This window comes from Antechinus flavipes, chromosome 2 (genome assembly GCF_016432865.1).
Source record: "Antechinus flavipes isolate AdamAnt ecotype Samford, QLD, Australia chromosome 2, AdamAnt_v2, whole genome shotgun sequence".
NCBI classification, from domain to species: Eukaryota; Metazoa; Chordata; class Mammalia; order Dasyuromorphia; family Dasyuridae; genus Antechinus; species Antechinus flavipes.
Window position 1 is genome coordinate 367,947,825 of NC_067399.1, and position 27,923 is coordinate 367,975,747.

General features: G+C 40.7%; 1 protein-coding gene across 2 annotated transcripts in view; it reads left to right on the forward strand.

Annotated features, from left to right (window-relative positions):
* The first annotated feature begins 2,064 nt into the window (after positions 1-2,064).
* Positions 2,065-27,923, forward strand: part of AKT1 (AKT serine/threonine kinase 1) — a 127,848-nt gene continuing 101,989 nt past the window's right edge. Inside the window, exons 1-2 of one of the 2 annotated variants that reach the window (XM_051978263.1) lie at positions 2,065-2,158; positions 16,347-16,504. In XM_051978263.1, the coding sequence (XP_051834223.1) occupies positions 16,459-16,504 (46 nt within the window). In that variant the 5' untranslated portion in view covers positions 2,065-2,158; positions 16,347-16,458. Of the gene's footprint in view, positions 2,159-15,379; positions 15,537-16,346; positions 16,505-27,923 lie in introns of those variants that run through there. The other variant, XM_051978264.1, reaches the window with a different exon arrangement.

Genomic DNA, 27,923 nt, shown 5'->3' on the forward strand with positions numbered 1-27,923 from the left:
GCTTTCAATATTATCATTCAAGCAAAATGCCTTTGTTCAGTTACCAATGATTTCTTAACCGAAAAATGTAACAACCTTCATTCTTCTTGACTTCTCTGAAGCCTTTGACACTGTTTTTCACCCTCTTTTTCTGGATTCTCTTCTCTCTCTAGGTTTTCATAACAAGGTTCTTTCCTGGTTCTCTTTTCACCAGGCTGACTGGTCCTTGTGAAATTTTTCACAGCTTCTAGTTAGTATTCACTTAGAAATTATCATGCATTGGTTTTTTTCTTGACTAGTCTCCTTTCTGTCCTTAGACTGTGAGTTCTCTTGAGGGCAGGGTCTGCCTGGGATTATTCCTTTTCTGCCTCCCTTATATATTTGAACTGAAAACATCCAAGGACTTAATTAAAATTCTTTCTTCTTTTCTCCAATTAAAAGAATTGATTTAAGGCCCACTAGCCTATTCCTGAGTCTCCTCTCTCCTCTACCTTAGACTTGGCCACAGGCTTCAACATAGTCTCATAGGTTACAGAATCATTAATTTTTGAAGCAAAAAATGGTCTCGCCCCTGTTAGGCAGCTTAATAAGTTCCCTCCCCATTTTCCCCCCCTGGAACCTCTTGCTTATAATAGAGGTCCTTACTCTGGCTAGGTTGAGCCATTTTCCTCCCTATTTAGATAGTCTGGCACATTGTCCAGCAGGGATTTCCTTAGAATGGGTCACAGTTTGCCAATTTTATTCTCACCTTCTTGTATCTGAAAGTGCCATGAATCAGAAGTAGGGAATTCTACTTTTCCCAGTTTTTTCAACAAAACATTCTTTCTTGGTGTGGGTGGGAGGAACTGCATAATTATTCTCCCTCCCTTGGAAAAAAGATGGTTTTCAAATTACAGCTTTGTTATTTATTATCTGTCATCCTATTAACCACTGGGTATCAGTTTCTTCATCTGTAAAACAGAACTAGTTATAATCAGTGTCTCCTTCGGATGTTGTGAGGATCAAATGAGATTATTATAAAGCATTTAGCCAGTGCCTGGCACATAATAAGTACTAAATAGATATTAATTATTTTATTATTTGTTTAAAAAAAAGGGGGGAGGAAGAGCTATGCTAGAGGACTAGTAAGCTCCTTTTCAGTTCTAAATCTGTTGATCTAACAAACTTAGAGCTAGAAATTGATGACGATGGAAAAGCAAAATAGAAGATAATAGAGTAGAAGGTAGTTTATTCCATGTTCAATTTTTCTGACTCAGTTTCCTCATCTGTAAAATGAGGGGGTTGGATTAGAAGACAAAGTCACAATGTATGTTCCTAAGGCTACAAAAGAGGAGGAGGAGGAAGGAAGAGTCAGAAAGAGAGGAAAGGAGAGGGAAGAGAAGGTGGAAGAGAGGGAAGAGGAAGGAAGAAGGGGATGAAAAAGAGGAGTCGAGAAGGAGGAGGAGAAAGGGAAGGGGGAGGAGGGAAAAGAGGAAGAAGGAGGCGGGGAGGAGCCGGGCGGATGTTGGCTGCATAGTTGGGGGAGGGCGGGGAAATGGGAGGGCGGGCGAAATAGCCGGGGTGGTGTGTGCCTGTGTGTTTGTGAGTGTCTCTGTGTGTATGTGTTTGTGTATGTGTGTGCGCGCGTGTGTGTAGGACAGTGTGAGTCCGGGTCGCCAGGGAGGAGGAGGAGCCGGACGCGCTGGAGGGATCCGGAGGCCCCGCGCCCGGACCTGCGCCCCCCCCTCGCCCGCCGGGGCCGCGGTAGCCCCAGCCTAGAGCCCAGCAGGCGGCCGGGGGGTGGCTCTCCGGGCCGCCCCTCCCTCCTGCCCTCCTCGGCCGGACCCTGCGCCCCCTGCACGGCCCAGCCCCCGCCCGGCCCCGGATCCGGCGGGAGGAGGAGGAGGAGGGAGGCGGGCAGGCTAGCCGGACTCCGCAGCTGTAACAGCGGCTGCCACAACTGGATCCCCGGCCCGGCCAATCCCGGCTGCGGCGGCGGCGGCGGCGGCAGCAGCGTCCGGGGCCCGGGAGGGTGGGAGGAGGGAGGGGAGGCGCCGCGCCCCCCGCTCCCAGCCCCCCGCCCCGGAGCGGACTGGCATGCAGAGCGGGAGGCGGCCCCGGCCCGGGTAGGCCCGCGCCCCGCCAGCGGCAGAGACCCCCCCCCCCAACTCCGGGCCTGGCCAGGCCCGGCTCTCCGCAGGTAAGCCCGCATCCCGGCCCGGCCATAGGCGCCCGGAGTCCAGGAGTCTTTCCTCCTGAGCCCCAGGGCCGGGGGGGAGGGAGGGGGGCGCCCTGTACGGCGCGGGGGTGGTGGTCCGGCCTGGTGTGCCCCGGCGCAGGACCTGCGGCAGTGCGCGGCGAGGGCGCGGGCGCTTTGTTCCACGGGGTTGCGCCCCGGGACGTGGCTTTTTGTGTTTCCTTTTGTGCAAAAAAAAAAAAAAAAGGAAGCGGGGCCGGGCAGGCTGCCCTCCCGCCTCTGCCCGCCTCTCCTCCCCGACCTTCTCTTCTCTCCCCGCCGCCGCCGTATCCTGCGATTAGCGAACAGGAAGCTGTTGGCCGCCCCAAGCCAGCCGGGCCCGGGAGCCCAGACCTGCGAGCGCTAGGCGCCCGCCGCCCTCGGCCCGGCTGGCGGGGGGCGTGGCGGGGCGCGCCGGGGCTAGGGGCTGGGGGTCGGGAGCGAGCCGGGGCCAGTTGGCGTGCCATCCGGAGGAAGGGACCCGGGCGCACACCCATTGAGGCTTCCCCCGGAGAGATTTGGGGCACCCGGGGAGGTGGGCCAGGCTGGATCAGCAAGGACCCCAAGAGAGCCTTTGCTCCTCGGTATCCCTAGGCCGGGCCGGTCAGTGGCTTGTTTTTGATTGCAGGCATCAGATTTTGCTGGGCAGCTCTGGGTGCTGGTCCCGTCTCTGTTCTCTTCTGTTTGACTTTGGGCAAATCAATTCACTTGACTAAGTGTGCAAAATTCAGTTCAACAAATGTTAAGTGCCCGTTGTGGACAGGATCCGAGGTTGGCACTCTGAATTCAAAAACAGAAGCAGCCTGGCACGCCCTTCTCTCAGGAAGCTTACAGTCTAATAGGGAAAGACGTGTCTACAAATTACTGATCCTAGAGACAATATGACAAGGCTTTTCAGTCTAAACAGCAGAAACGAGAAGAGGAGAAATGAGTTTTAGCTGGGGGAGAACAGCTTCACGTAGGGAACAGTGAGTAGTTGGAATGTTTACTGCAGAGGTGAGATTGCAGGGTGGATAGATTAGGGTTGGACTATTGAGGCCCTTGACTGGCAGGATCTTTATTAGGCAGAGGGGAGTAGCTGAGGATTCACTGCCTGCCTCCTATTGTGAGGATTTAATGAGAGAATGGAAGGGAAAGTGCTTTGAAAGCTATAAAGCATCTCATACCTGTGAGGGATCATTATTTTTGTTGTTAATGTATTCACAAGCAATATGACCTTGGGTGAGTAACTACTTTCACCACCTCTGTTTCCTCATCTATCAGCTGGTGGTAAATAGTATCCATTATTTGGGGGATAGGGTGGGGTGGAAGAGAGATAGGTTGGAAAGAGGCTTTGTTGAGGAATTAAGAAACTTTAATTTTCATCCCAGCTGTCACCTTTGTGCTTTCTGTACCAGTTTCACTAGCTCTAAAAGGAGACTCATTTTTTAGATTGTAAGAGCCATTGGTTAAAGTGTTTTGGATGAAAGACTAAGACCCGAGTTCAAATCCAGCATCTTGACTCATGTTCATTGTGTGATCACAAAGCTTAACTTCTCATTGCCTCAGGCAACTGTCTTAAACTGTAAGTTACCAAGGAGTTGCCAGGTTGCACACTGATGAGAGGGTTGGTTGTGTGTGGGTGTGTGTATTTGGGAAAGACATGAATAGCTTGGTGGTTCTTAAGACACCTTTCCTTTCTGAACTCCTTCTTTTTGCCTGGCCAGCCATTCTCAGACTGAAAGCTCAGTGAGGGACATCATATCTCAGCACAGACCACAGGAGTTCTTTCCAAATAACAGATTTTCAGTACTTGTCGGTTGGTTGTGAGTTTATAAAGCCAGTAGGCTTTTGAGGAAAACTTTGTGGTCTGCACAGGCCCCAATAAAGAGTTTGGGAATTGTCAGGTTTTGCTGGACTCTGGGTTTCATTAAGCTTGTCCTTGAAACTTAGGAAATTTCATCCCCTCACTCCTACCCTTTGTGTGGTCTTTAGTGGGTTAAAGGTCACAAAGCATTTTCTTCATAACAGTGCTGTAAACAAATATCAGTCTGATTTTACAGACAAGTAAATTGAGGCTAGAGAGGGAATATGGCTTGTCCAGGACCATAGGGCTGGTAAGTATGCAGGTTTCTACTGTGCTACCTTACTATACGTTGAGTCTTTGAGTCTGGGCTGTGCTCGGCTCTGATGGAAGAGAGATCAGAAGAAGAGACATGAGCTGTGCCTCTGGGCATTCTGTCTGGAGACTGCCATTGTAAACAATATATGATGCAAGATCATATGTATAATGGGACTTGAGAACAGCAAGTGCTCGTGGTCAGGAAGGGAGAGGTCAGCATAAGTTGTAGTAGTCTAGAAGGGCTTCCTGGAGAAGGTAGAACTTAAAAACAAAACTTGCTAGCATTTATATATATACAACTTTAAAGTTTGCAAGGCACCTATAAATATATCATAGATCTCACAATAGTCTTGCTGGGCCTCAAGAGTTGGGCCAGTATTTGTTTCTAGTCCCTTAGGTTCTCCAAAATGCTTCCTTATCTTTATTTCATTTAATGTTTACCATAAGAGGGGCTTGGATCAGGGTTTTGTTTTGTTTTGTTTTTTTTTAAACTATCTCTTTTAATAGATGAGGAAACTAGCCCCGAGTGCTTGTGACTTGCCTAAGGTCACATGGTAAGTTAGATTCTGCAGGGAAAAAGGCTTCCGCTGTTTGTAGATTCTTGGTTGGCCCAGGGGGTAGGCTAATTTCAAGAGAATAATTTCTTTGGCTTTTGCGCCTCATTCACCACTTATGACACCCATGGAAAAATCATTGTTGCGTGGGACTCGAGTGTCTGATTTGGGGGAGGGTCTCTCTTTTTATCTCTTCCCTTTCCTAAGGGGTCAATGATAGAGGCAAATAACAGGCCTTTTGTGTGTTTGTGTGTGTGTGTGTTTTTTTTTTCTCAGTTTTCCCCTTCCCCATCTCCCCTGCAGCCACTCACCTTCTGTGATTCAATTTTAGTGTTTTCCTCTTCTTCTTTCTGCCCCCTTAATGTGGGTATCCTCTAAGGTGCTGTCCATAAACTTTTTTCTTTTCTCTGGTCTTCCTTTGGCAGGCTTCTCTAATTTGATTCAATAAACATCCCACTGTTTCTCAAATACAACACTCATTTCTTTTCTCTGTGTCTTGGCATTGCTCCCCTCCCCCTTCCCCCACATTCCTCCCTCCTGCCTGGAATGCTCTCCCTCTTCATTTCTGTAGCATAGAATCCCTCCTGGCTTCCTTCAGGGTCCAGCTCAAACACTACCCTCAGCAGGCCTTCTCAGTCCCTACTACTTGCTAGACTCCTTCCACTAAAGTCATTCATCTTGTAGGTACCTGTTTATTTACAAGTTACCTCTTTATTAGAATGTGAGTTCCTTTGGGGTCAGAGAAACTATTTGTATTTCTCTTTGTATCCACAGTGCTTAGCATAGGGCCTGCCACATAGTGAGGATTTAATATTTGCTTGTTGAATGACTTTTTTTATGGTTCAGAATTTTTATATTTTTCTTTTTTAATGACCTTCATTTCCAGTTATATTTTTCTTGTCCATCTCTTGAGAACCAGCCTTTGTAAAAATACTAACTTATCAACAGTCTGACAGTTATATGAAATCAATCACACTTGTAGTCTGCCCCCACTACAAAGATCAACAAATACTTATTAAATTCCTTCTCTGTTCAAAGTATTAAGGGAAATGCAAAATTTGAAAAAGACTGTTTTTGTTCTCATGGAGCTGACAATCTGAAGAAGATGAGACACAAATGGAGGTAATTATATACATGGAAATATGGAAGAGAGATGGAAGATAAAGGAAGTTTCCTGGCATTTGAAGGCCAAGATGTACAAAATCACTTTTTACATCCCCTAAATGTTATTGTCACCTTGGATACCCCACTGGTACTTCAAACTCAGTAGATCGCCAAATGACCTATCTTCCCTCCCATACCTGGCCTTCCTCTCAGTTTCCTTCTCTTGGGTGACACTACTATTCTCTCAGTCACCCACACTTAAAACCTCAGTCATTCTTTGATTCTTTCTTCTACGTCACCTCCCTATCCAATTACTCACTAGGTCCTGTATCTACCTTCACAATCTCTCATCCTTCCCCTTCTCTTCATTTGAATTTGCCACAAATTCAGTTTTTCACCATCTCTCACCTGGATGTATTATAATAGCCTGCTCTCTGATTTCCCTTGCTCTCTATCACTTTTCTATTTCATTTTGTACAAGACATCTTCCTAAAGTATAATTAACCAAAGTTATTCAGTGGCTCCCTATTGTTGGTAGGAGAAAAATACCATCTCTTCTGTTTGACATTTAGTTCTTCTTATCATATACAACTTTGGCTTCTGTGACTTGACTTTACCCATTAAATAAAATATCTTCCTTCCCCTCCTCCCCTCCACCTCCCAAATCCTGTCAGGCTTTCAGAATTTAACTTACGTGCTATTTCTTTTAATCTTTCCTGATTTCTCTCTTTCTGATCTAAAAGGATTCTCCTTCTTCCCCTCCCATTTTCTACAACTTATGATTCATGTCCCTCTGTAATGTGCTCTTAAAGTATTTTATATTGTTATCTTTGTAATATGATTTCAAAACCTTAGAGAAAGAAAGACTCTTCTATTATAAACCCCACATTTTAGAGGAGGTAAACATGCCCAGAAGAGATTTTACCAAAATCATAGAGCAAGTCAGAAATCAAACAATTTCCTGACTCTAAATTCAGCTCATTATTTTTTAAATGGACAAACATTTATTTTCTCTTTGTCCCACTTCTCCCATCCCCATTGTGCCAAAGTAAAACATGCAGAGTCAAAGTAAATTCCCCCCTGAGCATATCTAAAAATGAAGAATTCTTCATATTGAGTCCATCACCCCTCTTTTTAAAGAGTATGTTTCATCATGGATCCTCTGGAGTTGTGATATATCAGTACATTGATCTAAAAGTCTAAAGTCTTTCCAAGTTGTTTGCCTTTAGAGTATTGTTATTGTATCACTACTTCTGTTTCTGCTCAGTTCACTCCAAATGAGTTGATAAAAGTCTTTGTTTTTTCTAACACTGTCCATTTTGTCATTTTTCATGATGAAATAACATCCTACTATATTCACGTACTTTAATTTATTTAGCCATTTCTCAAATAGGTGGCTTCTTCTTAGTTTCCCTTTTTGGGCTCCTGTGAAAAGTGCTGCTATAAATATTTCTGTACGTGAATTCTCTTCCTCATTTCTTTGATCTCTTGCAGTTATAGGCCTTGTAGTACTATCTCTAGAGGTCTTTGAAATGTTTTTCAACATATAAATACCCCAGTGATGCATCTTCTCATTGGTATTATGTCCCTCTGAAGTTGCAGATAACCCATCTGTGAGGATTTTGTGGAGGGACCTTTTTTTAGTAGTATTTTATTTTTCCAAATATACGTAAAGAAAGTTTTCAACATTAATTTTTTTATTATAGCCTTTTATTTACAAGATATATGCATATGTAATTTTCCACCATTGACAGTTGCAAAACCTTTTGTTACAATTTTTCCCCTCCTTCCCCCCACCTCCTCCCCCAGAGGGCAGGTTGACCAATACATGTTATATATGTTAAATACAATATATGTATACATGTCCATACAGTTCTTTTGATGTACAAAAAGAATTGGACTTTGAAATAGTTCAACATTGATTTTTGTAAGATTTTGTATTCCAAATTTTTCTCCTTCCTTCCCTTACCTCCCCACTCTCCAAGACAGCAAGCAATCTGATAGAGGTTAAACATGTATAATTCCATATTCCCATCTTTGTCTTGTTTACAAGAAAAATTAGACCAAAAGGGAAAAAGCCATGAGAAAGAAAAAGCAAACAAATTAAAAAAGAGAGAAAATGCTGTGATCCTCATTCAGTCTCCATAGTTCCCTCTCTTTATGTGGATGACATTTTCCATCCCAAGTCTATTGGAATTGTCTTGAATATGAGGTATCTTCTTGTCCACAAGATCATTGTTCATATCTTCCTATCATTCCCCCATCTATCTATCTAATAAGCTGCAGGTTTCCTTCTGAGTCAAAATTTGTAAATCATTTTTATATCATGGACTCTGTTGGCAAGGCTAGGGAAGCCTACTTATGGACTCCTCAGAATAGTGTTTTTTTGAATGCAAAAAACAAAATACATAGGACTGGAAAAGAAATCAATTGTATTGAAATATAGTTATAAAATACTTTAAAAGTCCCACAAGTTCATGGACTTTAGACTTTTAGATCAATGTAATACAAGTTTTAGCAAGTATTGGTACAGCTCTTTAGGCTGTTTTTTATAGATTCTGCTACTCAATAGGCTGACCTGGCCTTTTTGGACTAAGCATTTCCTGGATGTGTATTTTATATTACTGGTTTTGGTTCGAGTCATTGTTGATAATAAGTGGCAGCCCACTCATGCCTTAGTCATATATCTCTTCCATGGCCTTTACTTAGGGTCATCAATAATTCTGAACCTTTGAAATTGTAGTAGTCCATGATTCACCACCACATAGCATCAGCAAGAGAAATAATAGTGTTAAAGAAAAGATGGGCTTTTTTGACAGAGAGCAGCTTGGGAGTGCCATGTAATTTCCCAAATGCAATCCAACCTTCTGTCATCTCCCTATTTGATTTTGGGCCCAGTTTGTGGTCTTTCCACCTTCTGTATCTGCCCGAGGTCTGTGTTCTCTTGGATTGACTCAGTGGACTGCCAATCATATTGCAGTAATAGGTATTCTTCCCCCATTTGGTTTTTTCTCAGTTGATAGGTCAGTCTCTTTTGAGCAGTCTTGAATTTTGTTTCAGAGGCCCAGTAGTATAAACTCAATTCTTGAATTTCATTTATTTACTTATTTGCAGATGAAGAAACTGAAATTCCCCAGAAGTGCCTCAGGTCACATAGGTAATAAATTGGAGAAGGCAGGATTTTAATTCTGGTCCTCTGAGCCTCTGCCTCTATTCTCCCAAAGTATTTATCTAGTTCTTCTGGAGAACCCTACCACTTCTGTTTGAACTTTTTATATGGCATTCCCTGTGATTGTAATGAGCCCTTTTGATCATACATGTCCCTTTGTTTGATGCTGAGATGGATATTTTCAGTCAGAGGATTTCTGAGCACTCTTATGGGATACTCTCTATTTTGGAATTTCCTATCATCTTAATATTCCTGGAAGATACTGAATTCTGTCCTACTGAGTCAATTTTTTAAAAAGAAATATTAAAAAGCACTGTGATCTAAAACTTTCTTACTATTTTAAGTGAACATCTATATGATTATTATGCTATAGAAAATTGTTTGCAAAAGCTTGTCTATCCATTCTCTTGTTTTCCTTGTTTCTCCTCTAAGAATATAGCTCATTCTTTTTTCCCTCAATAGTATTTTATTTTTTTCTAAATAGATGTAAAGATAGTCTTCAGCATTCATTTTTGTAAAACTAGGCTTTCCAAATTTTTCTCCCTTCCTCTTTTAACTCCCTAACTGAGCAAGCAATCTGATATAGGTTAAATATGTGCAATTCTTAAAAACATATTTCCCTATTTGTCACACTTGGCTTATAAAGATTTTATTGAGATGAGTTCACATAGTTTAATCCTTGATGTTTCCTTTTTTTTTCTTTAGTAGTAATAAAAATGCAAAGCAGCAGCATGCTGTATGCTGTATATTGGTAGAGAATTGGGCCTGACCTTATACCATAGTATTTATGGTAGGAGAGAGTTGCCAGGAACAGGCAATGAGAATTTAAATGACTTGCCTGGGGTCACACTGAAAGAATTTGTCCTATGTAGTATAGTGACTGACCTAGGGTTAGGGTTTGCCACTTAACCTCTGACTACCCCCAAATAATCTGATCCTGAAAGTTATTGAACATCTTCTTTGATAGAGCAAATTTCCTTATCAGAAAGTTTTCCTAATCCAGAAATCACAGATCTTGATCAGAAAAAGTCTGATTTTTTTTTTCCCCCAGTTGGACAGTATAGATTTGCATTCATAGAGAATGTTTTCTCTCCTGGAGGTTCCCTTGAATCTTGAAATAAAAAATCTGGACCAAAAAAAGTCTCGTGATTTTTTTTTTTTCAGTTTCTTATTTCCTTACTCTCAGATTTCCTGAAAATACATCCTTCAGTGCTTTTCAGAGTTGTGTTGCTTATAACCACAAATTTCTTTTATGTACTTGATCTGGTCCAACCACACTGGAGACACTAAGACTGGTGATTCAGTTGCCAGGACAATGAAACTAGATTGCTATAGAAACCCCCATTGAATCTGTTCCATTTTTCATCTATTTGTTGTCCTCTTTCAAGTTTCCTTTGTGAAGTGCTCTTGAGATAACCTGACATAGTTGGGTCATTACAGATCTTTTAACATATTTCCCTTTCCTGTTACTCCTTATATTGTTTTATCACCTTCCTTTGTGACATTTTGCAAATAAATTTGTAGTATAAATAAATATGGCCTTTAAAAGCCTTTGCTTTAAGGAGATCAGGTTTCTTTGCTGAGGAAATTTTGCTATTGGCCTTCTTAACTGGGCGATTGCTTACATTGCTTAAAGTTTCCAGTGGTTCTCAAACTTTTGTTTTCAGTATCTTTATCCTATTAAAAATTATTGAGGATCTCTCCAAAGTGTTTTTGTTTATCTGGATTATATTTATAGACATTTACCATATTGGAAATAAAAATTATTTTTGAATTTGTAGACCTTCTAAAAGGGTTTCAGAGATCCCCAGCATTCTCTAGACCATACTTTGAGAACCACTGGAAACTCTTGTAGGAAGTTGAGATACAGCTCTACAACTTTTCCTTTGTCCTTGTCTTATTTTTCTGTGTAAGTAGCTTTTTTGAATAGATCAGGTTGAAGCTGTTGTAACTTAACTAGTTTCATCTTCATATCTGGAGCTTTTCTTTCAACTTGCTCTGGACCTTTGACCTTTCCTGTAAGTAGTCATTGATCAGATTGATTCCGCTTTGGTCACCATTGATATCTTGCTGTTAAGCTCTAATCAATTTCATTTTCTATGTGTGTAATGATTGCTGCCTGCAGTGGCCACCACATTCCAACTCTTCTTTAAAGAAAATCTTCAGGATACATAATTGCAAGGCATATTACATAATACATGTATGTGTATGTACACATGTGTGTATATACATATGTATTTGATATATTTTTGTTTTATTAAATATTTCCTAATTAAAAATAGTTTTTAACACTCATTTAAAAACATTTTGAATTCCAAAATTGTCCCTCTCCCTCTTGTCCCTCTTAGGCCCTTGAGAAAGTAAACAATTTGATATTCATTATACATCCAAGACACATTTCCATATTAGCCAAGTTGCAAAAGCAAACACATAAAGTAAGAAAAATAAAGCAAAAAAGAAATATGTTTCAGTCTGCATTTAGAGTTCATTAGTTCTTTCTCTGGAGGTGGATAATATTTTTGATCATGGGTCCTTTGGAATTGTTAGTTGCTAGGCTTTGAATAAGTTTTTTTTCCCACTCTCCTCTCTGTCCCACTGAAGATACCTAGCATCTCTCTATATATTGATTTGGTTCTAAGGATTTTGTCACATTAAAAAAATTTTTTTAATTGAGCATTTCCTTTTATGTAGTCTTCTATAGCAGAAGTTGGCATGTAAACCAAAATTATTTTCTTCATGGTATTTTTATCAAGATGAAATAAATACACATTTCACAAAATAATGTTTCTTATTGCTTTTTGGGTAAAAGATTGAAACTGATGCCTACCAACACCTATACTTGCTTCCCCAATAATAATCTATGAGCCATGCTTCCATTTGATTGAAACTTCCTCTTGTCTCCATTTCATTTGTGAGAATGTCAATATTGATATGATTCACTTCCTCTACTAGTATGTCATAGTGTTGGTCATGAGACAATAGGATCTCACATTTAATGTACCAACAGTTAAATTAATGTTGGTAGACAGTCTAAAAATTGTTTGATTTTTAGCACCTTTTGCCCCTTTTCTCCAAGTTTTGTAACTGTCACTCCAGAAGTAGAAAGGAACCCAAACAGGGTTTGGGGTTGCCATGGTTGAAAAATCCATTAGCTACCAGCCAGCCTTTCTTGGGGAAGAGCCTTTCTTTACTTACTTAGTAGATAATAAATAGCAGGCTCAATCTTCTACTAGGACCATGCTCAAAACTTTTCCCGTTTAATCTGAAAGTGAATAAGAGGATGGGAATAAACATTTATTATGTGCCTGGGATTGTGCTAAGTGCTTTATCAATATCCCATTTGAGACTCACGACAACTCTGGGAGGCAGGTATATAATAGTTTATTATTCCCATTATACCCATGGGGGAACTGAGATAAGTGACTTTCCCAGAGTCATCCAGCTAGAGAATGAGTTAGAACTCAGGTTTTCTTGACTCCAGGCCCAGTCACCAAAGATGACTCTATGCACTGTGTCATCTAGCTCCTTCTTTTAAAGGATCTTAGATTAAGTCCAAACCCTTATCCATAGTCACTCAGGTAATAGGAGATAGAGCCAATATCCAAACTTAGGTTTTCTGATTCTGAAGCTTAATATTCTTTACAATGTAGTATATTGAATATAGTCTATCCTCCCCCCTCAAACAAACAGTATTTTGAGTATAGGGATCTTAATTAATAAATCATCTTTGTTCTCTGTTATATTCAGAATATGGGACATGGAAATATCTGGTGATACTGTGGATAGAGCTCTGGACTTGGAGCTATGAAGATCTGAATTCAAATTTGACCTCAGACATGAATGTAGTAACTGTGGGCAAATCCCTTAACCTCTGTTTGCCTTAGTTTCTTGATCTATAAAATGGCTGTAATAATAGCATTTATCTCCCAATGTTGTTGTAAGGACCAAATGACAATATTTCTAAATTATTAACATGCTGTCCTGCTATATACAAGTACAATAAGCCCTTTCCTTTTTACTCCCCTTTTCCCTTTCTCTCCCCCTTTCCTTTTCTCTCCCCCTTTCCCTTTTCCTCTCCCTTTCCCTTTTCCTCTCCCTCCCCCTTTCCCTTTCTCTCCCCCTTTCCTTTCTCTCCCCCTTTCCCTTTTCCTCCTCCTTTCCCTTTCCCTCTTCCTCCCCCTTTTCCTTTCTCTCCCCCTTTCCCTTTTTCTCCCCCTTTCCCTTTTTCTCCCCCTTTCCCTTTCCCTCTTCCTCCCCCTTTCCCTTTCTCTCCCCCTTTCCCTTTCTTTCCCCCTTTCCCTTTTCCTCTCTCTCTCCTTCCTTCCTACCTCTATCCCTCCCTCTCTTTCCTTTTTCTTTCTTTCCTTCCTCTTTTCTTCCTTCCCTCCCTCTCTTTCCTTTATTTTCCTTCCTTTCTCCCTTCCTTTCCTCCTTCTTTCCCTCCTCTCCTACCTAAAACTCAGAGGAGAAAGCAAAGGAGGGCAAACACCAGCTCACATAGCATGCCCCAAAAGTCTTAGGGCAGTTTTAAGGTGTGGCTTTAAAAGCTGAAGACTTTTGGGATGCTGTATGATGCCGATTCTAAGTATTACTGGAAAGATCATAACTTTATATCTGGAAAGAACCTCAGAAGCCATCTAGTTCCACTTCTTCATTCCTGGCCAAGGGAGTTAATAGATAGTGCATAAGTGAACACAATAGGATTTGAACTCTCATCCTCTGACTCTAGGATCAGTGTTCTGTTCTTTCTACTGTGCATTGATGTCTCTCGGGACTGGAAACTTTCCTGTATTTGAGTTAACTTGAATAAGCCATATAATTTATCTCTTGTTTTAAAAAATGTTTGTTATTTTTCTTGTCATATAACTTTCATTTCAAAATCTGTCACCTCATCTATCAAAAGATCCATATCCTGTAACAAAGAAGATAAAAAGGAAGGGCAAAAAAAAAAAAAACCTTTTAAGTAAAACTAACCCATCTTCTAACCTAACAGTATAAATAAGCAGTGTTGTACACTCATAATCCCTCATCTTGGTAATGAAGAGAGGAATGTGCTTTTTTTTCCCCATTAGGGACCAAGCTTAGTCATTTTCCTTGTACAACATTTAAATTTTTTTGTTCTTTTCATTTACATTTTAGTCTTATGTATTGTTTTCCTGGTTCTTTCTTCCTTCTTTCCTTCACTCTCTCCTTCCTTCTCTCCCTTCCTCTCATCCTTCCCCTCTTCCTTCTCCCTTCCCTCCCTCCCTCTCTGTCTCTGTCTCTGTCTCTGTTTCTCTCTCTCTCTCTCTCTCTCTCTCTCTCTCTCTCTCTCTCTCTCTCTCTCTCTCTCATAGGGCAATTGGGAGTGACTTGCCTGGAGTCACAGAATAAGTTTCAAGTGTTTAACACCAGATTTCAACTCAGATCCTCTTTACTCCAGGGCAGGTGCTCTATCCAATATTGCACTTAGCTGCCCTGCCTTCTATCAATTCAACTGTTCATCTGAGTCTTCCTCTGATTGCCCCATAGTCATAATTTCAAAATCTGAGAAATTATGGCTCTGTATCATTTCATTACATTTATGAACCCCAGTTTATTTAGCCCATTTAAAAAGCATCTACTTAGTTTTCAGTTCTTTCCTACCACAAGACTGCTGCTATAAATATTTTGGTGTAAATAGAACCATTCTTTCTATGTTTGAACTCCTTGGAGTATACACCTAGCAATAAGATCTCTGGGTCAAAGGATAGGAGTATTTAAACCACTTCTTTAGAATAAATTCAACTCCTAGGACTTCAACAAACAGAAAGGAAGAAAAAAAGACTTTCCTGGGCTTGGAAAGAGTCTAAGGAAAGGTATATGAAGAGATATGAGGCTGGGGAGATCAGCCTGATCAAGAATAGATGATGAAGGGGAGAGAACATGTGACAAACATTTTGGTTTTGGAAATAATGTTTTATTTTTTTCCACAATTATGTATAAAAATAATTTTTTGGGGTGTGTGTGTGTGTGTATAGCAGTTGGGGTTAAGTGACTTATCATACAGCTGATAAGTGTTTAGGTCTTCCTGACTCCAAGGCCTGTGTTCTATCCACTGTGTTACCTAGATGCCCCAAAACAATTTTTAACATTTGTTTTCTTTAAAAAATTTTGAGTCCCAACTTCTTTCCTTCCCTTTCCTTCCATATACCTGAGATAGTAACCAATTTGATTTTTTTTTTTTTTTTTGACTAGGTGAAAGAGCCATTCTTTGCCTCAATTGCTACCCAGCTTTAATTATTGAATGGGTGGGTCCTCAGTCAAACTGAGACCTGCTGAAGACCTTAGCTTTAAAAGGCCAAGATCTTCCACTGCAGCCAAGGCCATCTCCAGTCTTTTGGATCTATATCTGGCCACTGGACCCAGATGGCTCTGCAGGAGAAAATGAAGTTGGTAACTTGTCACAGCCCTCCCTCACTTAAATCCAATTCACTTGCATGTCATGGTATCACTTTCCCTGATGTCATGATCTTCTTCAAGGTCAAAGGACAAACAACAACAACTGATTTGCTATAGGGTATATATATTCAGTCTTGCAAAATTTTCCATGTTAGTTATCAACAAACACTTTAAAACTTTTACTGACTTGTGTTATATAAATTTAGGTAACACAAGGGCTGCCCATATAATATTTACAGGCCAGATTTTTTTTTTTTTTTAGACAGGCATTTATTAAATATCTTACCATGTCCCAGGGATCATGTGATCTCTCCACAGAGACTGTGTCAGATCTTCATGACAATTCTGGGAAGTAGGTGTTATTATTATCCCTCTTTTTCAGAGGAGGAAACTGAGGCAAAGTGGTTAAGTGACTTACTCAAGGCCAAACAACTGAGTGCTGAGGTTGGATTAGAACTCCCATCTTTTTGACTCTACACCCGGAATTCTATTCACTTCACCTCCTAAAATCCCCTAGATTGATTGAGCCTGTAGCCTGATCCTAGCTTATATGCAAATATATGTTGAACAAATGCATTATGGAGACCATTTCCTTAAATTTTGGCTAAGGAGTCTGTAAGGATTTTTTTGTTGGAGGCATTCCTTGTGATCCTGGAGTACAGGTTGGATATGTGTGACACCTTGTGTGATAAATAGCCTTCGATGTCCCTAGTTCTAAGCCTGTTCCTAAAAGGTCACATGGGTCCTGACTCTGTGGCCCCAAAACATCCCAATTTAACTCTTTTCCTTCTTAATTTCTTCCAGAATTGTTGGAACTGGTACCCAGGCTTGGGAGTCCAGAGCTCTTCCAGTCCTTCCAGGAGGATCAAGGTGACCACTCGGAGACCACCCAACCTCTCCTCACCTGCTGGCGGCCATGAACGACGTTGCGATTGTGAAGGAGGGCTGGCTGCATAAGCGAGGTCAGTGTCACTCTGATTACCTAGCCCAGGGGGTCCTGGAAACTCTACTATTTGGGATGCCTGGTGTGCTTGATGTATAAGTTAACATTGTGAAATAGTGATTTTAATTCAAAATACTGAGATTCAAACCCTTTGTTTCTTAATTATCTGTGTGACTTGGACAAACTATTAATCTCTCTGGGGTTTGGTTTTTTTCATCTGTAAAATGAAGAAATTGAAGTGGATGATTCTCTAAGGGTATTTCTATATGTATATATTTCCATTTTTATATCTATGACCTTCTGGTTCTAGCAGGGCATTCTGGTTCTTGGAGGAAGAAAGTAGGAGCACTAGTTGGGGAGAATAGAGATTCCACAGTACTGAGGATAAATGTTTATATTGCCAGATTTCTCCTTTCTGCATATGTGTCCCTTCCTTTGTCTCTTTTTAGAAAGCCACCCTTATAATAATTTTTTAAAGAAAGAAAAAGAGGAATAAGAAGGGGATCTACTCTCTTCTTTTCAAAGAAGTTGGAGGAATCTTCTCATAGCTCTTTGGGATCAAATTTATTTTTTAACTTTTCAATAATTTTCTCTACAATTACATGCAAAGATAGTTTGCAACATTCATTTTTATAAGATTTTGAGCTTCAAATTTTTTCTCTCTCTTTCCTTTGTCTCTCCCTCCTCAAGATAGCTAATGGTCTGATATAGAATATACAAGTAAAATCATTTTAAACATATTTTCCTATTCATCATTTTGGGAAAGAAGAAATGAGAATTAAAGGGAGAAACCACAAGAAAGAAAAAGCAAAACAAAAAAAAGGTGAAAATAGTATGCTTCAATCTGCATTTAGTCCCTATAGTTCTCTCCCTGGATGCAGATGGTATTTTCCATCTCAAGTCTGTTGGAATTGTCTTGAATAACAGCGTTGCTGAGAAAAGCTAAGTCTGTCAAAGTTGATCATCATGTAATGTCGCTGTTACTTTTTACAATGTTCTCCTGTTTCTGCTCACTTCACTCAGTCTTTTCAGGCTTTTCTGAAATCACCTGCTGATCATTTCTTATAGAACAATAATATTTCCTTACATTGATATACCATAACTTATTCAACCATTCCCCAAATGATGGACATCCACTCAATTTCCAGTTTTGGGGCCAAGTTTCTTTTTGATTTTGCAACATTCATGTTTGGCTGCTCTTGTCCCTTCTGTTGACATTATTATAGTTATTGTGTATCCTGTTTTCTTGACTGATTACTTCACTCTGCATCAGTTCATGTCTTTTCTCTGCTTTTTGGGAAAAGCTGTTTTTGAGCATAGATTATTAGGCCTTAGAATCAGTCTTGTGCTGGACTTGGGAAGGGGTGTAGAAGGAGCAGCATTCAAAGGGATTCCTGCATATGGGGCTGAGTGAGGAAGGAAGGAAGCATGTGGGAAGCCTGGTCTGAAAGGGAGACAAGACTCGGGTAATTACCATCACCATTTACCCACAGTAACTATTGCTGACAAGAACACTAAGGTTCCCAGGTAGGCCTCCCGTGCATTATCTCATTTGAATCTACCGTGTAAGAGAAGTACTCAAGTATGATAGTCCCCTTTTCACAGATGAGGATCCAGTTTTTCCTAGGATCGCATAATTAGTAAGTGACTGAGATGGGGTTCCACATAGATCTTCTTGAATGCAAGTCTGGTGGCCTACCTGCTAGGCCATGCTGTCTGTCAACAATGCAGGTGTAATAGTTCCTGTCCACAATACAGGTGTAATAGCTCAATTAAAGGCTATTAGAATTTATAAGAGCTTTGTGGGCTGGGTGGTGGGCAAGGCAAGGTGAGGGTGGGAACAGGTAGTCTGTCTTACCCAAGTTATGGCTTCCTCAGTGCCAGATTGTGTGCACAGCAGGTAGTTAATAAGTGTTTCTTGAACTGGCCTTGGGAGATGAGAGGTGAGAGGGAACATTCTAGGGACATACATATGTGTGAAGGGTTGCTTAGTTTCAAAGGCTTGCAAGTTGGAATAAACAGCTTATGGGGTCCTCTATAATAAGATTTTAGGGATCAGTCAGGAAAATTCAGAAGAAGAAAGGAATGGAGTCATTCTCTCAATAGGACACAGTTTTATCAATCAAAAAATTGTTTAGCTGTATCAATTAATCAGTAAGCATTTACTAAGCATTTTCTGTGTGCCAGGCACTGTGTTAAGCTCTTAGGACACAAAGAAAAGCAAATAATCCCTAAAAATATATTCTAGTGGGGGGAGTCAACATGTATATAAATAGGTACATACAGGATCCAAAATTATTCCTCCTTTGGGAAGGCACTGGCAGCTAGAAGGATCAAGAAAAGCCTCCTCTATAAGTCGAGTTTGATTTGAGTGTTTAAGAAAACAGGGATTTTAAGAGGCAGAGGTAAGAAGGGAAAGCATTCTAGGTGTGGGGTTCAGCAAACACAAAGGCCTGGAGTTAGGGTATTGATCAAGCGGTGTGCTATGAGGAATCATAGTGGGCCAGCATGGCTGTTCAGTAGAGTAAAGAGGAGAATGAAGTGTAAGAAAGCTGAAAGGAAAGAAAGGGGCCAGGTTTAAGGACCTTTAAATGCTAGAGTTTTTTATTTGTCCCTGGAGGGTAAGCGCCAGCCACTGAATTTTAAAATACTAATTGTAAGAGTCCTTAGCACAGTGCCTCACATATATAGTAAGCATTATGTAAATATTAGCTGTTGCTCTACTATTATTATTGTTTAAGAAAGGTGACATGGCTTGACCTTTTGGCAGCTCTGTAGAAAATGGATTGGAATATGAGAACACAATTAGGAGGTTGTTGCATTTGGCCAGGGGAGAGGTGATGAAGGGCAGAGCCAGGGAGTTGATAGTGTGAGGAGGAAATGTCTTCTAGAGACATGGGGGGGGGGGGGGCATACCTAGGGGACTAGAACAAAGGTGATACCTTGCACTATAATGGGGAAAAAGAGGGGTAGGTTTTGGGGAAAAGATAATAAATTCTATTTCGGACATGTGGAATTAGAGATATGTCTGGGACATCCCTAATAGGTTCTTTAGTGAGATAGTAGTATAATCTGGGCTCTTTTTTCTTCTATGGCAAAATCTGCGTATGTATGAGTTTAGGATGACTGGAGGAGATGCTTGTAAAGGGGGAGCCATTTGGCTTGACCATTTTCTTCCTTGGGCCAATCTCTCTGGGAGCTAGTCCCTCTGCTTTGAGCAGGGCGAGTCCAGGAAAACTGTGGGTTTTCCAACGCTATAGGCCCTCAGGCTGTTTTATCAGTGACCTTACCTGACTCCCAGGGGTGTCTTTGGCTTTCCTGGAAGGGAAAGGAAAACATTAGGTGCTTTCCACTTTCTACAAACTGACTGGACAGAAGCCTTCAACAGGTTTTTATACCTTGAAAGTTGGAAAGAACCTTAAAATTATGTCACCCAGAACTGGAAGAAGGACCCTCAGAGACCATCTTTTCCAAACCTTTCTATTTTGTGGATGTAGAAAGCAAACCTTAGGGAGGGGTCACATAGCAAATAAGTAGAAAGTAGAAACCAGAACCCAGGTCTCCTGGCCCTGAGCCTGGGACACCATCCTGTCTCTCATTGTTACTTCGGGGAAGGAAGGGATCGAATCATATTTTCATTTTCCATCTTCCTCTATTCCCAGCACATAATAGGTGCTTAATAAGTGCTTGTTAAATTGACTTTTTCAGAGAGCCACTTTTGCATAGGAAACAGAATATTGGCCCCAAAGGTCCTTAAGCCAGAACGACTTAGTATCCTGCCTCTAACATTTCCCAACTGGGTGTCCCAGGGACTTGATTTCCCTGAACTGACTTTGTAAAATGGGGAGAAAATGCCTGCCTTATAGGGTTGTTGAGAGGAGAATGCCTTATAATACTTAAGACTTGAAAAATCTAAATAATCCATGGGCCTAGTTATTATATTTCAAACTCTCTGTGTGATATTAGACAGTTCTTTTTTTTTTTTCTTTTCTCTTTTTTTTTCCAAATATAAAATTAGAGTTTTAGAGTAGAAGTGTTTAAGGTTCTTAGGAGCTAGATATGTTAGCCTATCTTATCTTAGGTCTGTTCTGTTCTGAGTCTTCTTGGTCAGTCTTTACATTAGGAAACTTTTCTTTTCTCTGCCAGTATGAGCTGAAGGCCTACCTGGAGGCTGGATATCTTGGTCAAGTAGTAAGAACCCATAGAAGCAGCTGTGACTTGCATTCCCTGACCCTCTTCCTTATCTGTTAGGAAGGGCAACTTCTGAGAGGTGCGTGCTGGTCAGGGGATCTCAGTCATTGTCACAGAATTTGAGTTGGAAGCCACCTCTGAATCTGCTTCCCTGGACCTGCATGTGGGCAAGATGCTTCTCTCTAAATTGTGCCTGACAAGTTCTAATGATTTTACATCAAGCATAAACTTATTCCTTTTTTACTTTTCCATCTTGTCTAGTTTAACTCTTGGGGCCAAGCAGAAAGTGCAGTTTTCTTCAATTCCTTCTGGGAGGGAGGAATTATATATATTCCTATGGAACAATCCCTGGCTTTGGCATCAGAGGATCTGATTTCAAATCTTTCATGCTATTTGTGTAACCTTGGGCAAGTGACTTAACTTTTTTTTTTTTTTTTTTTTTAAAGAGGCCTCAATTTCATTAACTGTAAAATGAGGGGATTGGACCGGGTGCCTTTTGAGGGCCACTTCTAGTGACAGCTCTATAATCCTTTGAAGTCAATTAAATTAAGTATTGGGTGCACTATTGATTTTTTAAGTTATCCTGTGTCCTCAGAGTGGTTAATGGGTATTAACCCACTTATTCCATAACTCCTAGGGCAGTGTCAAGATAAGTGGGAATTATGGTGGCCTTCTTTACTTTCAGCGGAGACCTAGCCAAGAAATGGGTGCAGTTTGATGTTAGGTGGGAAGGGACATATTTTAATGGTAGGCCACAGATAGGGAAAAGTGACAGGTGTCCATAAAAAGATGGGGATAAGGCAGAAGGGGGATTTTCTATTTTAGGCCAAGTGGAACTAAAGGAAGTTGATTAGTTAAAGGGAGGTGGGATTTTTAAAGACTGTTTTTGAGGAAGAAAGGGTAGAGGCTTTGTTAGACCGGATAAGGGGTAGTTGGATATAGTGAGAGAGTTGTGGGTTTTACAGTTGGACAGCTTGGGGTTCAGTTCCATTTAGTTCCTGTGTGGACCCTGAGTCTCGGTGCCTTTGTTTCTCATCTGTAAAATGAGGAAGGTTGGACTAGATAGTTCCTAAGGTTCCTAAGGAAGCATAGTATCTCAATAATAATTCTGAATTAGCATCTCAGGTTTTTAAGACCTCCATATTCTTTCTGTTCCTGAACTTCTTTTTCTGACTTCTGAATTCTTTGTTCATGGGGTTCCACTGCCTGGAATGCCTTCCTCCTGTTGAAATCATTCTCATGCTAAAAGACCTAGTTCCAGTGTCAGCTTCTTCATGAAGCCCTCGAAGTCTATTTGAATTTCTCAAGCTGGTAAATGATTTTGATTTCTTCAACAATCACAAACTTATTAAATTCCTGCTTCTGGATCATAAGGAGAAAAATAATTCCTATTCCCAGGGAATTTAACATTCAGTTGGGAGAGAATCAATATACACAGATACAAGTAAGTACAATATTCTCAGAGCACAGAGACTTGGATAACAACTAGAGACATCAGAAAAGACTTCTGTTTGGAGGGAGCATTAAAGCAAAACCTTGATGGAAGCTAGAGATTGGAAGTCTCAAGAGACAGAAATGAGAAGTGAGCTTTGCAGGCTGTTCAGAGAAATGGCTGGAGATGGTATGTCAAGCTAGGATGTATGATGGAAGTCAAAAGAAATAAGTCTGGAAAGGTAGTCAGGAGCTAGATTATGGAGGCCTTTAAATACTATAGTCAGGAATTTGTGTTTTATCTTAAAAGCAGGGATTCACAGAAAAGATTTGAGAGAAGTGACAGTGACATAGTCAAATTCACTTTTCAAGAGTGTAAATTAATTTAATAGCTATGAGGGGAATAGATTAAAGAGAGAAAAAGGGAGAGGGAAGCAGACCACTTAAGAAAACTGTTGGACATATCCAGACAAGGGCTGATGAAGGCCAGACCTAGGATGATAATGAGTACAAAAAAAGAGACAGATGGGAGATTTGGTAGACAAGGCATAAATAACATTTGGCAATTATTGGAGTTTGGGGGAGAATGGAAGAAAGAGAGCTAGGGGATCAACATAGGGGAGTAGAAGAATGTTAATCCCTGCAACAGAAGTAAGAAATTTTAGAGGAGAGGTTTGGGGTGAAAGTTAATGAGCCCTGTTTGGGCTAAATTTGAAGTGCTGTTGGGATACTCAGGTCAGGGATAGGATAGAATTCAGTAATCATTTGATGGTTGAGGAATCAGAGGCCTCAAGATATAATGAAAGGTCTTTCAGCCCAGAACATTATAAGAGAAGATGTCAGAGCTGTAATGGACTAGAGACCATTTAGCAACTAGATGGCCCAATGGATAGAGTGCTGGGATTATAGTCAAAAAAACCTGAGTTCAAATTTCAAATAATTACTAGCTATGTGATTTTGGGCAAGTCATTTAACTCTTTCTTATTTCACTGGAGAAGGAAATGCCAAGCCATTCCATTATTTTTGCCAAGACAGCCCCATGAAGTCATTATAAGTTGGACAGAACTGAATAACAACAGCCCAAATCCTCATTTTACAGATGAGAAGGCTAGAAAGAAGGAATTTAGGCAGTATCTGTTAGAACCTGGAATGATAAGACCTGAAGAGACCTTAGAGTTAGTATAGCGCAATGTTCATTTTAAAATTTAAATTAAAAAATTTTCGAACTTAACAAACACCAAATAAAATGGGCATTTCCATAAGTGAAGTAGAACAGAAAATGAGAATTGTATATGAAACTGTCCATCTCTGTTACTTTCAGCTTGCTTTTCCTTTCAGGTATATGATAAATAATTAAACATTTGACTTTCAAAGCAATCCTTGTTTTTGTTTTCTTCTGAACTTCCTTCTATTCTTTTTGCACATTAAAAAAAATGCTTGTGACCTCTCTTTTTCTTTTTTTTCTTTGTCAATTATATTGCTAGCTTTTCTCTCCCTTCCCCCTTCTTCTCACCTCTTCATTGGGGGTGGGGGGTGGGAAAGTTGGTAACAAGTCAAGCAGAACAAATTCTCACACTGGTGTTGTCTGAAAATGTATGTCTCATAACATACCATCACTGATCTGTCAGGAAGTGGGTATCATGCTTCATCATAATTCCTTTGGAATCATGGCTGATCCCTGTGCTGATCATAGCTCAGAGTTCCTAAATCTCCCCTGAGTTTTTACTCCACGGTGTGTTGTATACATTGTTTTGGTTCTGCTCACTTCCAACACTGTCAGGAAACTGAGACCCAGAAAGGGAAGGGATGAACTCAAGGCTTCAAAATAAGTCATTGAGGCAGAATCAGGACTCAACCATCCCAAGTCTCAGGCCAAAATGCTTCCCACTACAAATTGGAACTTGAAAAATCTTGAGTGTTTGAAAAAATGATTAAGTCCCGAGTCCCAAGGTAACTTTACTCTAGAGCTCAAGCATCCCACTGAATTGCTGTACTTTTTTCTCCACCTCCTTCACCCCGAAAGGGAAAATAAAAAAGAAACTACAATTCCTGGGGGCGGGGTGTGTGTGTGTGTGGAAAAGAGGGGGGTAAGGGGAGGAAATGACTGAGCAGCCTTCTGTCTGCCCTGCTGAGGGGAGGGGATCCTGCCATACTTAGAATAGGATGAGATCACCAACATCTGGGAGAATGAGTTGAGCTGGAGGGAAAAGGAAATCTCTCCTGGCTGGGTAGGACTGATTGGGAGAGCTTTTGGGGCCAGGAGGTGTGGTTTGGGGGAATGTCAGAAATTGAAGCTTACAGGAGGTTTGAGGAGTCACCCTGTCTTTTGGGAGGAGGATATTTACTTATCTTGAGAGCTGAGTGTAAGGAAGACCTTTCTGATGATTACAATGTCCTACAGGGGACTGACTGGTCAGCCTCAGGAAACTCCTCGTCATTGGGTGTCAGTTGATATTTATAAAGATGATTAGAGCTCTGGGAAAGAAGGTTAGTCAGGGGTGAGCACTATAGTTTTGATAACTCTGTGAGTTTAGATTCCTACTATTAAAAGATTTTAGAACTAGGTAGTATAGTACCTAGAGCAAAGCTTATTAAATGGTAGGTACAACTCCTCCCCATGTGGTGGTCTTGTAACTGGATGTGGGAGTCTGGAAATTGTGATTTATTATCAATAAATGTTTGATCTGTGTACCTATTTTATACACTTATATACCTAGAGTATCATAAAATTTTTTGGGGTGAAAAAATTTAAGAAGCCTTAACCCTTAGTTTAAATCTTGTCTCCGATGCTAATAAGCTGGATGAACTTGATTAAGTTACTTAATTTCTGTGCCTAGTTTCCTCATCAGTAAAATTCAGATAATAATAATATCTACCTATTCTGCTTATGTCCAAAATAGTGGTTTGAGATTTCCTTCTTCAGGGGATTAAGGCAAACAAGATTAAGTGACTTGACCAGGATCATACAGCTAATAAGTGGGTGAGGCTGGATTTGAACTCAGACCTTTATGCCTCCTGGCCCAGCAACCCATTTAGTGTACCACTTTTAGTGTGGTACTTGTACCACAACCCATTTAGTAGTCCCAGAGCTACTGGAGTGGTTTGCCATTTCCTTCATTGGATTGAGACAGACAGGTTAAATGACTTAGCCAGGATCACATAGCCAGTAAGAAGATAAGGCCATCTTTAAACTCAGTTCTTCTGCCTCCAGGCCCAGCACTCTCTCCACTGAATCATTGCACCTTGCAAACCTTACAATGCTATATAAGTGCTAGTTATTATTATTGCTGTTGTTATTTCCATTGTTTTTATAATTGAAGAAAACTCAATAATTACATATCTAATCCAATTCTTTTTACTGACTGAGAGCAAGGCTCAGAGAGGAAAGGTAGATTTATTGAGGTCCCACAGCTAGTTAGTGTCAGATTGATTTGAATTCAGATTGTCTGACTTCTAATTTTAGCACGCTTTCCTTTATAGAGAGTCCCTATATGCAGATCCCATCTGCTTGGGATGTATTGTGGTAGAAGGGAGCCTTGGCTGGAGAACCAGGGGACCTGGCTTCTAGTCCAGATTTGGCCCCTGCTTAAAGCTCTGTGACCGCAGGCCTCTCTGGGCCCAAATGCCCCACTTGTTAAACTAGGAGAATAATCCCTGACCTCTAGGGCTGCTGCTTTGAGACTCAAATGAGATAACTTGTGTAAATGTCCTTTGCCCGTCACAAAGCATGGCCCACATGTAAGAAGGGAATCTTCCCATTAGGTGTGTCACATGGAAGAACTGGCTACAGTTCCTTCCCTAGAGGGCTCACTAGGTATTACTCTGCCCAGAGGGACTTCTCTCCCAGGCTGACCTGAACCGAAGATTTGTGAAAGCCAACTGCCAGTCATTAACTGGACTATTACTCTAGAATTAGGGATTTAGAGCTGGAGCAGACCTTGGAGATCATCTGGCTCAGCCCTGCCTCATTTTACAAATGAGTAAACTGAGGCAATAGAGGTTAGTTACTCAAAGTCACACAGATAATACACAGTAGAGCTGGAATATCAGCCTAGGTGCTTTCCCATCCTGTTATATGACCTTTTAAAGTGTTAAATGATATTTCCTCACAAACTGCCTGTAATTTGGCCTTTCTCAGTGCCAGAGGCTGCATCATTATTCTGAACTGGGGACGTAGAGAGCTCTAGTCCTGTCTGAACTTGAGTTCCTCAGCAATTGCTGTATGGGAGAATTTAGCATCACTTGAGAAGATTCTGCCATTCGTCAGTTTACAATTTAATTAGTCTGTACTGGGTGTCTGGTGCTCGTCTGGGCCTTAGGGGAGACAGAAGGAGGGGCAGGTTGGAGCCCTGACCTTAGAGAGCTTATAGTCTGGGCAGGGGAGGAGGAATGAGACTCCTGTGTGATTAAACTCAAAGCCAAAGCTCGCTCTTCCTCTCTATCTAAGGGGGACATTTCTTGCTATCTCTTGGCTTCTCCCCTAGGTAGTTACAGGGCCAGACCATTGTTTCCAAGAAGAGTAGAATCAGATGCAGAGTCTTTATTTCTCCCCACTTTCCAGCCTTTTTCCACCCTCCATTGTAGCCCATTTAGTCCAATCCAGAGCTTTGTGGACCTCAGGAGAATGCTGGCTTTAAATTCTGGGGAGCAGTCAGTGATGGCTGTGTATACATTCAGGGCCTACGCTGTGGGACTTAGACTCTCAGGTGCTGTAGAAATTAGACATTCAATCCTTGAAGTAATGATGATTGGGGAGCAGGGAGATCAGGTGGCCTTAGTGAAAAAGAAGGCTTCGGAGGAGGTGGGGTTTGAACCACCCCATCATCCTCAGAGATCTGGAACTGGAATGAACTTTTAGAGGTCCTCTGGTCTAAGCTGCTCTTTTACAGATAAGGAAATAGAGGCTACTAAAGACACATAATTGTCCAAGGCCTATTGTGCTGCAGTGTAGCTGGTGACAGAGCTATAAGCTTCAAACCTTAGACTCCAGATTGAGCATTGTTGTAATTGAGGTTGCTAGAGTTTGGGGGCAGTTGAAGGGAAGGAGGAAAAGAGAAGGCAGAATGATAGGGCCAAAGGTTGAGAACACACAGTGGGTGGTAGGATCACTAGAGAAGAACAGACTAGCTGGAATGGAGGCCTGCATGCTGGAAATCGGAGAAAAGATTATAGGTGATGTATTGGATCCTCTTGTTCTTGGGAAATGATGACCTGGTGCTTGGGGAAAGGCCAGTGGCTTGCTACCACCTTGAGTACAGAAAAGAAAACTTTTTTTTTTTTTTTAAACCTTAGAAATCTGAGTGATATCTAGATTTGGCCATTTCTTTTCTTTAAAAAAATTAAATTTTATATTATTTGATTAATATAATTATAAAATTTATATATTATAATATGTTTTAAGTTCTGAACTGTCTCCCTCCCTCCTCAACCTTCATTAGAGAAAGCCATCATTTCACACACACACACACACATACAAAACCATACTTTTCTTTATCATTTATTATTGGGTGGTTAATTTCTTTCTTCTTAGGTTCTTTGTAGTTGATTTCAATATTTACAATATTTTTTCACAGTTATTCTTTGAAATTATTGTTATTACTGTTATAGAATGTTCTTTTGGTTCTCTGCTCATTTCACATCATTTTATGCAAGTATTTCCCTGTTCTTCTAAAATCAACCAATTCATCATTTCTTACAGCACAATTATTTCATCACAATTATATACCACAACTTGTTGAACCATTTCCCTAAATGATGGGTATTCCTTCAATTTCCATTTCTTTGATATCACAAAGAGAGCTGCCATAAACATTTTA